The sequence below is a fragment of the Amblyomma americanum genome, chromosome 6, assembly GCF_052857255.1.
Source record: "Amblyomma americanum isolate KBUSLIRL-KWMA chromosome 6, ASM5285725v1, whole genome shotgun sequence".
Taxonomy (NCBI): domain Eukaryota; kingdom Metazoa; phylum Arthropoda; class Arachnida; order Ixodida; family Ixodidae; genus Amblyomma; species Amblyomma americanum.
This window is the reverse complement of record NC_135502.1, coordinates 170,922,394-170,937,301: the sequence shown is the minus strand read 5'-3', so window position 1 is coordinate 170,937,301 and position 14,908 is coordinate 170,922,394. Positions and strand designations below refer to the sequence as shown.

Below are 14,908 nucleotides of genomic sequence, written 5' to 3'. Positions count from 1 at the left end.
GTCCCCAGGGAGCGATTCACATTCTTCCGTGTCTGTTGGATGCGCCACGACTCGAGTAGAAGCCTCCTGCGCGGATTAGACGACCGCTTGATGCAAAGAAAATCGCGCTTTGCATCAAGCGGCCATGTCCCGCCTTTCACGTATGGGATTAGTTGAGAAGTTCCAATCAATCCTGGTCACGGCACCAGTTAAACTTTCCGAATCCTTCTTTGATGGGATGGCCGGATTGGGCTGGTCGATCGGTTGCACGTCGCGAGCGGTGAATGATGGTGGCACGCTGGCCGGTGATCGAATATACACGGCGGTTAGCAGTACGAAGAGCCTTCAGGCCTTCGTCCGCTCGTCTGGCGGCACGTTGCCGGTTGGGGCAGCAATTCCAACTTCTCAAGACAAAACTTATTTAAGACGGGATTGAAATACAAGGCAGTGAGAATAATGCAGCTTAACGAAAAGCCTGTTTAAAAGCGGTCGAGACTGACCGTCGTATTCAAGAACGACACTTAAGCTGTAAGTACGACCTAAGTGACTCTCCGGTGCTTAAAGCATTTCATAAACAGCACTTTCACTTAAGTCACGATCAAAGGCGCACTTATCGACCCGACAACTTAAGCTAGGCTCTCTGCTAGCTTAAGTGACACTTTCCGCATTTCGACATGGCCGAGTCCTACCGCAGTTTTTCGGACTTCGTCAACTTCTGTGCTCGCGCCGCCGAAATCGCCGAGGACAGAGCGTACAGGTACGCGCGCGCTCCGCGGCCAGTGCTCAGGGATCGGCAAAACCCCATGGACATATACAACGATGCCGAATTCTTGAGCAGGTACCGCTTCTCGAAGCAAGCGGTGCTGGAGCTGCTTGGGAGGCTTCCGTTGCGCGCCAACACCGAAGAACGCGGTCTCCCGGTGCCGCCGCTGCTTCAGCTGCTCGTGGCCTTGCGGTTCTACGGCGCGGGGACCTTCCAGATCGTCACCGGTGATCTTGTGAACGTGTCTCAACCGACAGTGTCGCGGATCATCGCGCGCATATCGCACATGATAGCCGAGACATTGTTCGCGGAGCTCGTGAAGTTCCCGAGCGCCGCCGAAGCCCCAGGAGTTATGAGGAATTTTACGCAGTGGCGAAGTTCCCTGGCGTGACCGGCTGCATCGACTGCACCCACATCCCCATAAAGAGTCCGGGAGGAAATGATGCAGAAGTCTTCCGCAACAGGAAAGGATGCTTCTCCATCAATGTTCAGGTAAGTTCTGCGACAAAAAAAAAATTATGTTTGGCGAACTGAGAAAAAATAATGTTCAGTATTCGGCGGGAGGCACCATTTAATGCTTCGGAATGCCCTTCGCACTATAATCGGTTCCAAGGTATTGAAGTATTGAGCTAATGACTGCATGTCAGCCACCCTTCGATACCATACTTGGAGAAGCCAGCATTTCAGTTGCCCTGGCGCAAACAGGGGTCGAGGCTGCCTTACTACCGTAATTGTATTTTTAATTTTCTCTTCTCCTCGCGTTATATTAGTATTGATAACATAAATTCGTAATTTCACCATCGTTACGTTGTTGCTGCTGATAATCACAACAATAACAGCATAACAAAAGAATATGTTGCTACTAACAAACAGTTCTGTGAAAAATGTTTAAATCGGCGATTTTTCCTGGATTTGCAGCTGAGTACAGGCCGTAGGAATATTGTGTTGTATGCAAACTTAATTCTTATTTTTGAGTAGAGTAAGCTTTGACAATAATTACCTGGTCCTATTTCATCACAAATAAGCCTTCATTTTAACTGTTTTCAATGCAAAGGTAACCTATTACAGTAGTGAGTTGTTTTGCATATGTAGCACATGCCTTCAGTAATGACAGGCATGAAAATAACATAACAGTACGAGACAAGTGTGCATTGTTGCTGCAACTTTTTTATGCAGTGTCCACGAATATAAATTGCTCAAAACAAGCAGTGTTGATGTTATATGCAAGTGGTTTACACAAGCACACATTTTTATTAAGCTGCCCTACACTATTTCCTTCCATATTCCAGAATAACATTCTCGCCGCAGTGCAGGTCAAGTCGATCTTACTCGTGCTAATTTATTTATTTTGCAGGCAATCACAGGTCCCAAACTTCAGTTTCTGGACCTCGTTGCCAGCTGGCCCGGTTCGGCTCATGACAGCCGCATTTTTGATAACAGTCGGGCCAGGGTGCAGTACGAACAGGGGGACATTCCCGGCATCCTCCTTGGTGACATGGGCTATGCATGCAGGCCATACCTGATGACTCCTTTGAGAGATGATGTTCTACCAGGAAGTCCACAGTACAAGTAAGTTCAAGCTGTAGTTTTAACAAAGGTAAAGGCAGCTCTCAATAAAGAAAACGTTTATTTTCTACAGGTATAACAAGTCACAAATAAGAACGCGATGCAGCATCGAGCGAACCTTCGGGGTGTGGAAGAGAAGGTTTCCATGCCTCGACATGACACTACAAATCAAGACGGCCACGGTGCCTATCGTGATTACGGCATGTGCGGCGCTGCACAACTTGGGCCGGCTGCTCAAGGACCCCGTCCCACCCGCTCTACTGTACGATGCCACTCGTGATTGTACTGCGCCTGTTCCTGTCTCTAGAGCAGCCCAGCCGCCAGCCACAGTGCCACTAGTGGATTCGGTAAGTGGTTTTAGAACTAGAGACAGGATCATTGCCCAGTACTTTCACTGAGGGGCATCATCATGCGGGACATACAACTTGCAGAAGTAATGTGTGAAGGACAACTGTCTTTTTCATTGCCTTGTTTCTACATAAAAATCTACATCCTAGCCTTCCCTTCAAGAGTTCACTATTACCCATGCAATATTGTTTCTTGTTGCATTGCACATGTTTCAAATATTTCTTAAAATTGGTATAAAAATTTTAAATTGTGGTGTTTAATGCCCTGATATGACATGAGTTATAAAAGAGGCTCTAATGGAAGGCTTGGGAATAATTTAGAACAACTGGAGTCGTTTAACATGCGCCGACATGGAATAACACGACATACGCATTGTGCACTTCTCTGGTTCTTGCATTTTCGCCCTTATTACCTGCGAAAAAACTGTTTCTCTTGCACCTGTGTATTTCTGCTTTCACAATATTAGTAGTGTTGTACTGAGACTGTACTGTATCATTTTCTGTATCATAATGTATCATATTGTACTGTATCATATTTCACTGATTTTTTCATGCACTGTTGCACTACACCAGTTTTTATTTCCTTATTTGTTGTTGTGTCCGCCAGGTAGTTACGTGCAGTGACCGAATGCTCAGCGAGTGCTACCTTGGCCGACTAACAGCTGTGCGCCCCCTGCAGCTGTAGTGAACATTGTGCTGTGCGCGTTTTTATTGCTTCACCATGAACTAATCACGTGCGCAACCTGTACATATTTATTTTTGTGTAAATAGTCTTTGTGTACATTACCTCTCCCCCCTATCCTCTCTTCCTGTCCCCTCACCTCTTTCATTTCATTTCTCCATTCTGCCTGCTATCGTTCATTTCTGCTGGCCCAACTCAGGTGCTTGAGTATCGATGGTAGGCTAGCAAAAATATTTTCCTTTCTTTTTTTATTATTATTATTTTAATAAACCACTTAATTACTTACTTGCTTGTTGTACATTTGTAAATGATCCACCGAGCGTCCGGTTCAAGCCTTCAGACTTTTACAGCCTCGGCGGCATATGATTACGTATGCACCATAATTCTTCCTGCTTCTAATAAATGCTAATTTCATCCAAATTGCTTAGCGAAACCCTCTAAGGACATATAGATTTCAAGCAAGGCAGGAATCGCTGATTAGCATGCACCTACACCCTGCCACACAGCTACAAAAAATTATGGTCAGTGACTACATTCCTTCACTTCGATTGCAATACCTGACCACAGAAAGCTTTGTTGAACTCTTGAGTATGTAAATTGTTCAACAAAGCACGGATAAGTTATGACGAAGATATGGCGAATCATGCAACTCACTGTGCACACAGCTTCCTCCAAGAGACCTTCAAGTTTCAATGTCACTTGGAAGAACGGGCAGTTGGAGCCTAGATTTTGTTGTTTAAAAACACCTGTGCCAGCACTTAGAAAACCTACTCACTGTGCACATCCATGAGTGGTGCCGGGAAATTAGGGGGTTAGACACAAGCGGTTTTTGCAAGCCACTAGCTCAAGCCCCTAATTTCAAGTGACCTCCCGGAGATACAGCTTATACGTTATGGATATGAGAAAATGCCAGTGCAAAGCTTTGTATCACACAAAATTGCATTCGTTGCGGCCAAAGGTACCAAAGTGTGAAAAGGACATTGTTCTATCTTTCTAACGGCCAACTGAAACATAAATTCATCCCGAAACAAGGACCAAGCCTATGACTACTGCCCGTTGGGGCAGTTGCTCTAGAAACCAAGCTAATCAGGATGGCTAGCAGATGCCAGTGCAAGACTGAACTGGTCAACTTGGAAATAAGAATGGGGAAATGACGCGGTTGTCCTCGGTGAAGGCTGGCAATATGGGTCCAGTAATGTTGGCAATGGTAATCAATGAACCTCTCAAGTGGCATATCAGTGAAGAAACAGCCCAGCAATGGTCTGTTTTCAATGATTCAAAAGCAGCCCTCCAAGCGCTACAATCTGCTCGTCATGGGTTCCATGAACAACTTGTTGCCGAAATCCGAGAGCTCCACCACACAGCCACCAACAAAGGGCACGATATTGTTTACCATTGGCTGCAAAGACACAGCGGCATCACAGGCAACCACCATGCGGACGAGACCGCGCGAACTGCTCACCACGAGGGTGATTGTGTGTCCATCCCCATCACGAGACCCGACGCAGCACTGTTGCGGGACATCACGCTTGCCGCGTGGAATTCAGGCCAATTCTCGCATTTGCCTTTAAAAACCTTAGACCCAGATCTAAAGCTTTGGCTTCCATCTGGCCTACCGCGATGTGAAGCAACTTTGTTGCGTCGCCTGTGGCTTGGTGTAGCTTTCACCAAGCACTACTCCTTCTTAATAGGTATGTGTGACAGCCCTGCTGTGCCATCTGCGGGTGTGATGAGACTATAGCCCACATTCTTTGTGAATGCCCTGCCTACAGCGCCGAAGGACAGTCTCGCTGCCGTGCACTGGAGAATCTAGACCTGCACCCACTGACGGAAACGAAGATTCTCGGTCACTGGCCACGGCGGTGAAGGCCTGCAAGGCACTGCTCCGCTTTTTGAAGACTTCTGGCCTGCACGATAGGCTGATTTTGCTGAATGCTGTGACTTTACATAGTGACTTGAATTTCCTGCAACTGTCTCTTCTCCTTCATCTTTTTCTCTCCTCACTACTTTCCCCCCGTGCAGGGTAGCAAACCGATTATTCACTGGTTAACTTTCCCCCCGTGCAGGGTAGCAAACCGATTATTCACTGGTTAACCTCCCTGCCTTTCCTCCTCCTCCTCCTGAGAAAACCATCCCACCCATTTCTCTCATGTGTAGTTTGAGAGTTTACAGGTTCTCTTAAAATTTGTTCAGCATATGCCATGGTTTGGTGAACAGTGTTTTCCACAACTCAAGGAAGTTTTGTAAATTGCACTGTTACAAAATGAAGAAAAAACCCTGAGTGCACTTGGTGCTGCATATTATTTGCTTATTTATGCAATACCCACAGTGGCCAACACTGGGGCAGGAACATCACACACAAGCAAAAAACTTGACAGTGTTCCCCAGCAAAAGTGCCCATAAAGTGAGTTTGCCGTAATAATGAATTGTGAAGAAAAAGAAGCAAATGTTCTTTAAATAAAGCTTTATGGCTGCAGCCTGCTATAGTGGCACATGGAAATTGGGAAACACGGGAGCGTTATTGTAATCGCGAGGAGCTTTAAAACAATCAATATCAATATACAAGGGGTACAACATCTGGTAGAGGCACTTGGGATTTGGTTGTCATCGCTGTCCATAATAACAAGAGAAAAATACATATGTCCCAATAGGCTATATGCATTTTCACCCTGTCCATTGTCTCGACATAGACATTGGATTTGAATGAGGCATAAATACAATCCGAAAGTTTGGTCCCAGAAAACCTGCCCCTTTCAATAGGGGTAAAATTAACATGGCATGACTGTACATTAGATTCAGCAGATGATCATACATGGTACAAAGCTGTAAAGAAACCTATGCGCTATGCAAAAGAAATAATGAGAAAAAAAAACATTGCTGTAAAACGACTGTACCAAACAAAGGAAGAAAAGTAGATTTCAAAACAGCATTCACTTACATATGCAGGAAACCTGGGAATTAGCAAAAAATAGCACTACGTACACTTCAAAACATCAAACAGGAAATGTAGCAGAGGCGCTTTTTAAACCAGGTTTTAGTCTACTGCCGTGGTTTCGGGAAAGAAGTGGCTGGACCACAAGAATGTCTAAAAAGTGCAGTCAACCAACCCCGTAGAAAGTGCCAAGTCGGCCTCAAAGTGGCAGTTACGTCCTCATGAAATAACTCACGGCAGGAGTGCCGCGCTCTTTTCCTCTACTGATTAATAAGAACGACAAAACATTTGGTTCAAACAGAACACATTACTAAAACCATACTGCACAACCATGTGGCAGCTAAAAACAGAATCTGCATGCTTTTACCCTGCATAAAACCATACTACAAACTGGATATAGCAACTGGCTATCTTTAATCCTTTGCGGTCCGTTGTCGGGCAGGGCCCGACAACGCTACACGGCCGTAGCGGTCCGCTGTCGGGCCACGCCCGACAAGGGTGTTCGCCGGTTAAATTTCGCGGTTTTTCTCACCACAAATCGTGCGCATTTTTGTGTACATAATGCACCATCTCTTGAGGGTGAAGTAAGCTTTGTTTCTTGAAGTTTACTTTTTTTTGCACTAGGGCGCAGCACAATGTTCTCGATACTAGAGCCGCCAGAGCGTTCTCACTTGAGCACGGAACGCACGTTGGCGCGGTTCGTTGACAAGCATGGCAACGTTTTCACCGCGTGCGTTTTTCGGTGGTGCATTTAGCGAAAGCGAAGACGACTTCAGTGAGGAAGAGAATTACGTGCCTCCATCGGACAGTGATGACAGTTCTTCCACTGAAGCGAGTGACGATGACGACGGCGGCGGTGGAGACAGCACCTCTGTGGACACACAAGGGAACAGTGCGCGACCACGTGCTGCGGACTGGAAGGTGTACGCGGATAATATGCCCGATTTCACACAATTTCCTTTCACTGTCACGAACCCAGGATCACAAGTAAGCACTTGTAATCTCAACTCTGAGCTGGAATATTTTCAGCTGTTTTTTACAGACGAGCTGATGGACAATATTGTGCGCGAAACAAACCGCTATGCGCGTGAAAAGATTTCGAGTGCCGGTGAGCTTCCAAAGGACTCAATTTGGAAGGACTGGGAAGACGTGATCTTCACAGAATTCAAGGCTTTTCTTGGTGTAATCATAGACATGGCCTTGAATCCAAAACCAGAACTGAAGGAGTATTTTAGCCAAGATATTGTCAACAAGATGCCTTTCTTCCCGCACGTTTTCTGCCGGAAAAGATTTCTGCAAATGTTTTGGATGTTGCACGTTGCCCCGTGACATGATGCCTCTTCATGTCGGCCGGCAACACGTGGAAGCAAGATCAGGGACGTCGTGCATTACACCGACGCGAAATGCAGAGAGCATTTCAGAGCCGGCCCCAAAATTTGCATCGATGAGAGCACTGTTGGCTTCAAGGGCCGTGTCTCGTTCAAATGCTACAATCCACAGAAGCCAACCAAATGGGGCATGCGTGTTTACGCACTTGCTGACTGCCAAACGGGGTACATTTCGGCAATCGAGCCCTACTACGGCAGCACAACAACTGACAGTCTCGGCCGTCCCGAGCTACCCTTCACCTGCAGGATTGTTCTTCACTTGCTCCAGAAAGTGCAACAAGCTACGCCGGGGAGTTGCTACCACCTCTACACAGACAGATTTTACATTTCTCCAATGCTTGCCGAGGAGTTACTTCTACAGAGAGTACAATTGACTGGTACCGTGATGCCAAATCGCAAGCAAATGCCACAGCAGGTCAAGAAAAAACTGAAAAAGGGCGAAGTGGCAGCTTTCAGAAAAGGACGCTCCTACATGGTGCTTTAGTGGCGAGACAAGCGTCAAGTGACGATGCTCAGTTCTGCCCACAATGTACCTCTCAAAGAAATGACAAGGACACAAGCAGGTGGAAAGAAAGTGACGTTGAAGAAACCAGTGGTCATATGTGACTACACAGAACACATGGGTGCAGTTGACCGTGCGGACCATTACTGCGCCAGCTATGCATTTTGTCGAAAGAAAATGAAATGGTGGCGAAAGCTTTTTTTTTTTGGCTTTTGGAAGTTTCCACCGTAAATAGCTTTATTTTGAGGCGCACACAGCTGCAGAATAGTGGTGAGAAAGAACAGCGACACCTGCAGTACCGCCGCAACCTCATCCAACAGCTGGTGGGTGACGTGAGGGCTAGAGCCAAAAAGCGCGGCCCGTCTGCGCAGATGGAGTGCGAGGAAAGGCTAGATGGGAAGAGCCATTTCATATACAAGCTGCCAGGCCGAAGCAGCAAGGACTGTGCAGTTTGTAGCGATAGAAAAACAAGCGGAGGCCGGAGGGAAACTGTGTTTTTCTGTAAAACCTGCAGTAACAACCCTGGCCTGCACCCAGGAGAATGTTTCGAGCGCTATCACACGCTTCCGAAATATCGGTAGAGAAGTTGCCAGCAAAATGCAATAGAAAAAATAAATATCCTTTGAGTTTTTCTTCCACAGTTTGTGTTTTTTTTTCGCGGCGCCACAAACTGGCAAAATAGTTTCGGACCAGGACAGCCGGAAAGTGGGTAAAAGATTCGGAAAGTGGGTAAAAGTTTCGGAGTGAGTTGACCGTAATAATGAATTGTGAAGAAAAAGAAGCAAATATTCTTTAAATAAAGCTTTATGGCTGCAGCCTGCTATAGTGGCACGTGGAAATGGGGAAACACGGGAGCGTTATTGTAATCGCGAGGAGCTTTAAAACAATCAATATCAATATACAAGGGGTACAACATCTGGTAGAGGCACATGGGATTTGGTTGTCATCGCTGTCCATAATAACAAGACAAAAATACATATGTCCCAATAGGCTATATGCATTTTCACCCTGCCCATTGTCTCGACATAGACATTGGATTTGAATGAGGCATAAATACAATCCAAAAGTTTGGTCCCAGAAAAACTGCCCCTTTCAATAGGGGTAAAATTAACATGGCATGACTGTACATTAAATTCAACAGATGATCATACATGGTACAAAGCTGTTAAGAAACCTATGCGCTATGCAAAAGAAATAATAAGAAAAAAAACATTGCTGGAAAACGACTGTACCGAACAAAGGAAGAAAAGTAGATTTCAAAACAGCATTCACTTACATATGCAGGAAACCTGGGAATTAGCAAAAAATCGCACTACGTACACTTCAATACATCAAACAGGAAATGTAGCAGAGGCGCTTTTTAAACCAGCTTTTAGTCTACTGCAGTGGTTCCGGGAAAGAAGTGGCTGGACCACAAGAATGTCTAAAAAGTGCAGTCAACCAACCCCGTAGAAAGTGCCAAGTCGGCCTCAAAGTGGCAGTTACGTCCTCATGAAATAACTCACGGCAGGAGTGCCGCGCTCTTTTCCTCTACTGATTAATAAGAACGACAAAACATTTGGTTCAAAGAGAACACATTACTAAAACCATACTGCGCAACCATGTGGCAGCTAAAAACAGAATCTGCATGCTTTTACCCTGCATAAAACCATACTACAAACTGGATATAGCAACTGGCTATCTTTAAGGGGGTTTAATGTCCCAAACTGAGTCGGGTTACGAGGAACGCAGTAGTGAATGGCTCCGTAAATATAAACTCCTTGGGGTTCGTTAACGTGCACTGACATCACACGGTACACAAACCTCTAGAATTTCGCCTCCACCAAAATTCAACCGCAGCAGCTGGGATCGAACCTACGGCTTTTGCGTCAGCAGCCGAGCGCCATAACCACCGAGGCAATGCGGCAGCTTGACTATCCTAAACACTACAGACATTCTGTAGTAAAAAGCAACTAAGAGAAGCTGGATGAGGTTGAAATTCAAACAAGACTTAAAGGCGCTGTGAAACACCTTCCGAGGAGAGCACATCAACTCTCTCAATCACTGCATTTGCTTGTCATGAACATCCGAGCCAAATAATACACCTGTACACCTGCAGAGAACCCACAATCACGCGCCAAAGTTGGCCAGCACTTCCCGGAGACTTACATGCTCGCGCCCTTCTCCATCGCTCACAAATGCGTATATAAGTTGAGGGATGGCTACTGGTTGCATTCTTTCAAACGTAGGGCAGCTACTATGGCCACGGCCAGTAAGCCGCGTAGCTCTCATGGGTCAGGAAGCTTCGCACCCCGGAGGTGGGGCCGGCAGAGGAGCGCCGACCTTCCAGCGTGCAAAGTGTGATGAGAGCAGAGAATTCAAATTTTGACTGCAGAGAGCTCAGCCGCTACAAAGCGCATTAAAGAAATTCTTGCTATACAGTATTCGTGAACTGGCATGCTTTAACGTCCCAGGCATATTGTAACTATATTAGAGCCCCTTTCAGAGCTCCTATAAGAGGTTACAAATTTTTCACCTGCTGCGATTTCTCAGGGGCTATGGTACTAGCCTCTTGGCTGTGGCAGCTGCATTCGTTAGGGGGCAAATTGCAGACTCCTGTGTTCTATGCGATGTCAGTGCACATTAAAGAACACCGTCTGGCATTATATCGACTTCATCTGGCTCCTTATTTGTATACCCCCCCCCCCCCCACTTCATCCCTTCTCTCAGGCGACTTGGCCATAGTTGCAGTGCTTTCATTTTTCAGATTATGTCCCCCTGCCCCACCTCCAACATCACCCTCCTCACAGCTCCCCCTTTACTGCTTTTATCTGCAGCTCCAAAAGGATCTTTTTCGACCGTTTCAAGTCATTCTTAAGCTTAAGATTTTCCATCTCGAGCTGATGGACTGCCGCTCGCTTTGCGAGCTTGTCGCGGTGGTCTGCTCGTAAGAGTCGCATCCGCAGCCGGTGCTCTTTACACTTTTGTGCCCTCTCGGTAGAAATATCGTTAAGGCGAGCTGCTAGCTCTTGCTCGACCAGCGACTGCCTATGCATGCCCGCAGTGCGGCTGGTACCTGCTGCGCTTTCTGCAGAGGCAGCAGGAAGCACTGAGGGTGAGGGTGCTGCGGCTGCCGGCTTTGCCGGAACAAAAAAAACCGCTTGGTGCAGGTGGCACAGCAGGCGACTGCCTCTGTGAGCTCATGCCGCTGGTACCTGCTGCCCTTGCTGTAGAGGCAGCAGGAAGCACCGAGGGTGCTGCGGTTGCCGTTGTGGCTGATGTTAAGGAGGCTGCCATGGCCACTGGCTCCTCTTCCATTTGCTCATCTTGCTGCGGACTACCCTCTTCATAGTGCCAGGACCACAGCGGGTCCTCTGCATCACCTAATGCGGAGGAAGTGCTTGCTATTAGACCTTGAAATGAGGGCAAATCCAATGCAATGTCGCTTTAGATCAAGAAACACTTCAATCTTTGCTAGTACTGTAGGCTACCTTAGCCTTTGAATGGTTTACAATGAAGTGGGTACTTTAAACGCATTCTGCGCTATTTTGTACGCTTGTATTCGTTGCTTTCAATGTCCTTCAGGTGACATTTTACCATTTTTGGTCGTGCAGTAACTCAATCCATGCTTCCGTTAGAGTTCGTTTATGTAACAAAACAGGAGGCATAAAACATGCACTTAGCCTGCTTCGAAGGGAAACATTTCCGGAATACATTCGTCACATACACTGCCAATCATGCTTATTGGATGACCACCTTGGAAAATATGTTCGGCCAGTGCATTCGCACCTCTTAGCTGTAGCTTTGATAACACTGGTCCCACAGGCCAATATTTTTATGTCAGGTCAAGACAACACAGATGCCACAGAAAATTGGACATGGCTACAGCTGTTATGCACACTTTTAATGACAGAAGAGCTCATATGCTCAAAAAAAAAAACAAAATAATAAGCACAGAAGCAGCCTACAACAGCAAAAATGGTCAGACACAAGCGCCAGGCAGGGATGCTGCAATTCATTTTGCTGGAGTGTTTCATCTAATCCTCTAGGCATAAAAACAGAAAAGCAGTACATACACAAAATATGTATTCCAAGAAAAATAATTTCATATATATTTTTTGGAGCTTACAGTACAATATATATATATATATATATATAAAATAAGTTATACCACTGGCTCCTGGAATAGAACCATCTTGAGTGCGCGAAAGCAGGACGGCCACCGATGGTGTGGGTTGGGACTCGCCGCCTGGGTCTGCTTGGTGGCGATCACTGTCGAAGGGGTTCGCCAAGCGAACCCCCATGTGGGATGCGACACTGCCAACTCTTTGCAGGTCTTCAGTGAGCTGGCTGGGGGCTGCTGAGCCGCCGCCTAGGTATTCACAGAAAGCGCTGTTACAACCACTGGAAAAATCCCTCGATGAATATTCACAAACACTAAGCACATTCGACATGAACGCCAAAGTATCTTTCAGAATTTAAACGCTACGAAGCAACGAAAACATGCTTGTTTATTCGCGCAAGCAGGAGCCTTTTTCTCTGACAGAAGCACGATATTTGCATTTATTTAGTAATACTCTCCGGGTGAAACAACCTTAAACATGCTGACTCCAAACTGCGGGTGCGTGAAGCCTAGATACTAACTGTGGCGGTGAAAACGCACAGCAAGAAAATTGGCAGCACAAGTTCCAGCACCTCACAGTTCACAATTGGTAGCGAGGTGCTGGAAGTGGCAGAGGAACAGGTCACTTAGGGCAACTAGTGACAGCTGATCCGAATCAACGGAAATAATAGAAGGATAAGAATGGAATAGAGTGCATATGGCAGGTTTTCTTAGATCATGAATGTCAGTGTACCACTGTTCCTCAAGAGAAAAGTGGAGGCTAACGAAAAGGGTTCAGCTTAAGTTAAGGACAACACAGCGAGCGACGGAAAGCAAAATGGTAGGTGTAACGTCAAAAGACCAGAAGCAGGCAGAGTGGGCAACTTCTTTTCAATTTTAGGGCGTTATTAATGTAGAGCACAGTGGAGCTGGGCTCACTGGCTTCGTAGACAGTCTTTAAAATGCTTAATTTAGGTAACCAAAATCCATCATGTCCCAACAGAAACTGTTAACTGAGCTTTGTTCATGACCATGATTACTAGCATTGAAATAGTATAGATAAACTTTTTTTTAATGCAGTCGATCACTCCTCATGTGCTGAGGTATATATATAGCTGAGGTCAAGTTATGAAAAAGGAAATTCGATCAATACCAACGAACGGGGATCGAACCCGCGGCTGCGCGAACAGATCTTTAACGGCTGTTGGGCGAGACCACTACGCTACCGTCGGAGCGAACACACCTCTTGTTAAACTGCTCCACATTCTCGCGCCGTGAATTAGCGTCGCCTTCGACTTTTATTTGCTCCGTCCCGCGGCACTGCCTGCTCACCGTCGTCTTCTACGTAGCACAAATTCATGCTTTCGCTCAGATTCGAATGTCGTAAACATTCTCTGTATTTTTTTTTTTTTGAGGGGCGGAGGGGGAATCTAGTCATAAAATGCAGGCAGCAAGCAATCGGAACAGTTCTGTAATCTGGGAGAGAACCTCTGAATTCGTCAGCAAAAAAGAATCAAAGATGAAAGAAAACAGGACTTACCGGTCTTAAATATCTCCCGGTTGTCGTCCGCTTTCGCCTTTCGCCACTTATTTTTCCAGTTCTCCCAGCATTTCTTCAGCTGGAGCCATGTCCGTGGGCTCACGTTGTGACTGGAGTTGAACTGGGTTTCTATAAGCTCCCACTCTTTCCTTTTCCGTGCAACTGACACTGCATCAGTTCTCTTGTTCTCTAGTACGGCCTTGTGCTTGTCGACGAGGTCGAGGAGAAGAGCTCGCTCTACTCTGGAGAAGTTAATTTTGCCCTTCTCCGTTTTCTCCATCACGCGCGCGTCGCAACACAGCACCAAAGAATAACGCAGTACAGAAAACAAAACACACTACAAATGACTACACATTATCAATAAATATAATACCAAAAATATATACGATACAAGCAGTGAATTTACAATTAAAATGCGCGATAACAATATAAAGCAGAGACAAAGAGCTGGCGATGCTGGCGATGATGCAACCGATGGACGCGCGCGAGCGGAAAGACTACGACGTCGACAGGAGCAGCACTACGCGCGCTACTATAGTGACGTCTTTGTTTGTGGCCAGACAAGTAATATTAGTTCTCCAAAGCTAGCCAAAAAAAACTTTTTGTTGTTGTTAAAACGTTAGTTGAGACTTGTACTATGTATTAGCAGCGCTGTTTTTGCGCTTCTGTTCTTTATTTGTTCATGAATTTATTAGATATACAGAAATGTTTGCTTAGCCTCGTTCCCATGGCGCCTACTTACATCTAAAAGCGCTACTTTCATAAGTGCTGCTTAAGTGCCGTTTTTGAAACTTCCTTCGCCACTCATACTTTACTCAGAACTTAAGTCACGAACTTAAGTCACACCTTGAGTTTCATTCTTGAATACGGCGGTGAGACTCGGCGCGCTCCTCCTAAGTCTTTGTTTGCAGCGGGTTTTAACCCATTCGATAATTGGGCAGAGCTTTACTAAACCAGCTATCGCCCAGTTTGAACTAATAGCAGTGCAATGGCACCGTATGTACAAGTGGGCGGAGCCCAGGGCTCACCGGCCTGAACACTGAGGACCCCGCACCTCCTGGAGCGTGCCGGGCGCGTGGTTCCGCGTACGCAGCTCGCTGCATGTGCATTCCATTGATGCCCCATAGA

At 46.2% G+C, this 14,908-nt stretch overlaps 1 protein-coding gene across 1 annotated transcript in view; it reads left to right on the top strand.

Annotated features, from left to right (window-relative positions):
• Positions 1 to 12,502, top strand: part of LOC144095604 (uncharacterized) — a 102,481-nt gene extending 89,979 nt beyond the window's left edge. The window contains exons 8-11 of the mRNA XM_077629280.1: positions 1,169 to 1,234; positions 2,097 to 2,311; positions 2,382 to 2,655; positions 12,473 to 12,502. Coding sequence (XP_077485406.1) covers positions 1,169 to 1,234; positions 2,097 to 2,311; positions 2,382 to 2,655; positions 12,473 to 12,502 — 585 coding nt within the window. The remainder of the gene's footprint in view (positions 1 to 1,168; positions 1,235 to 2,096; positions 2,312 to 2,381; positions 2,656 to 12,472) is intronic.
• Positions 12,503 to 14,908: the final 2,406 nt, after the last annotated feature.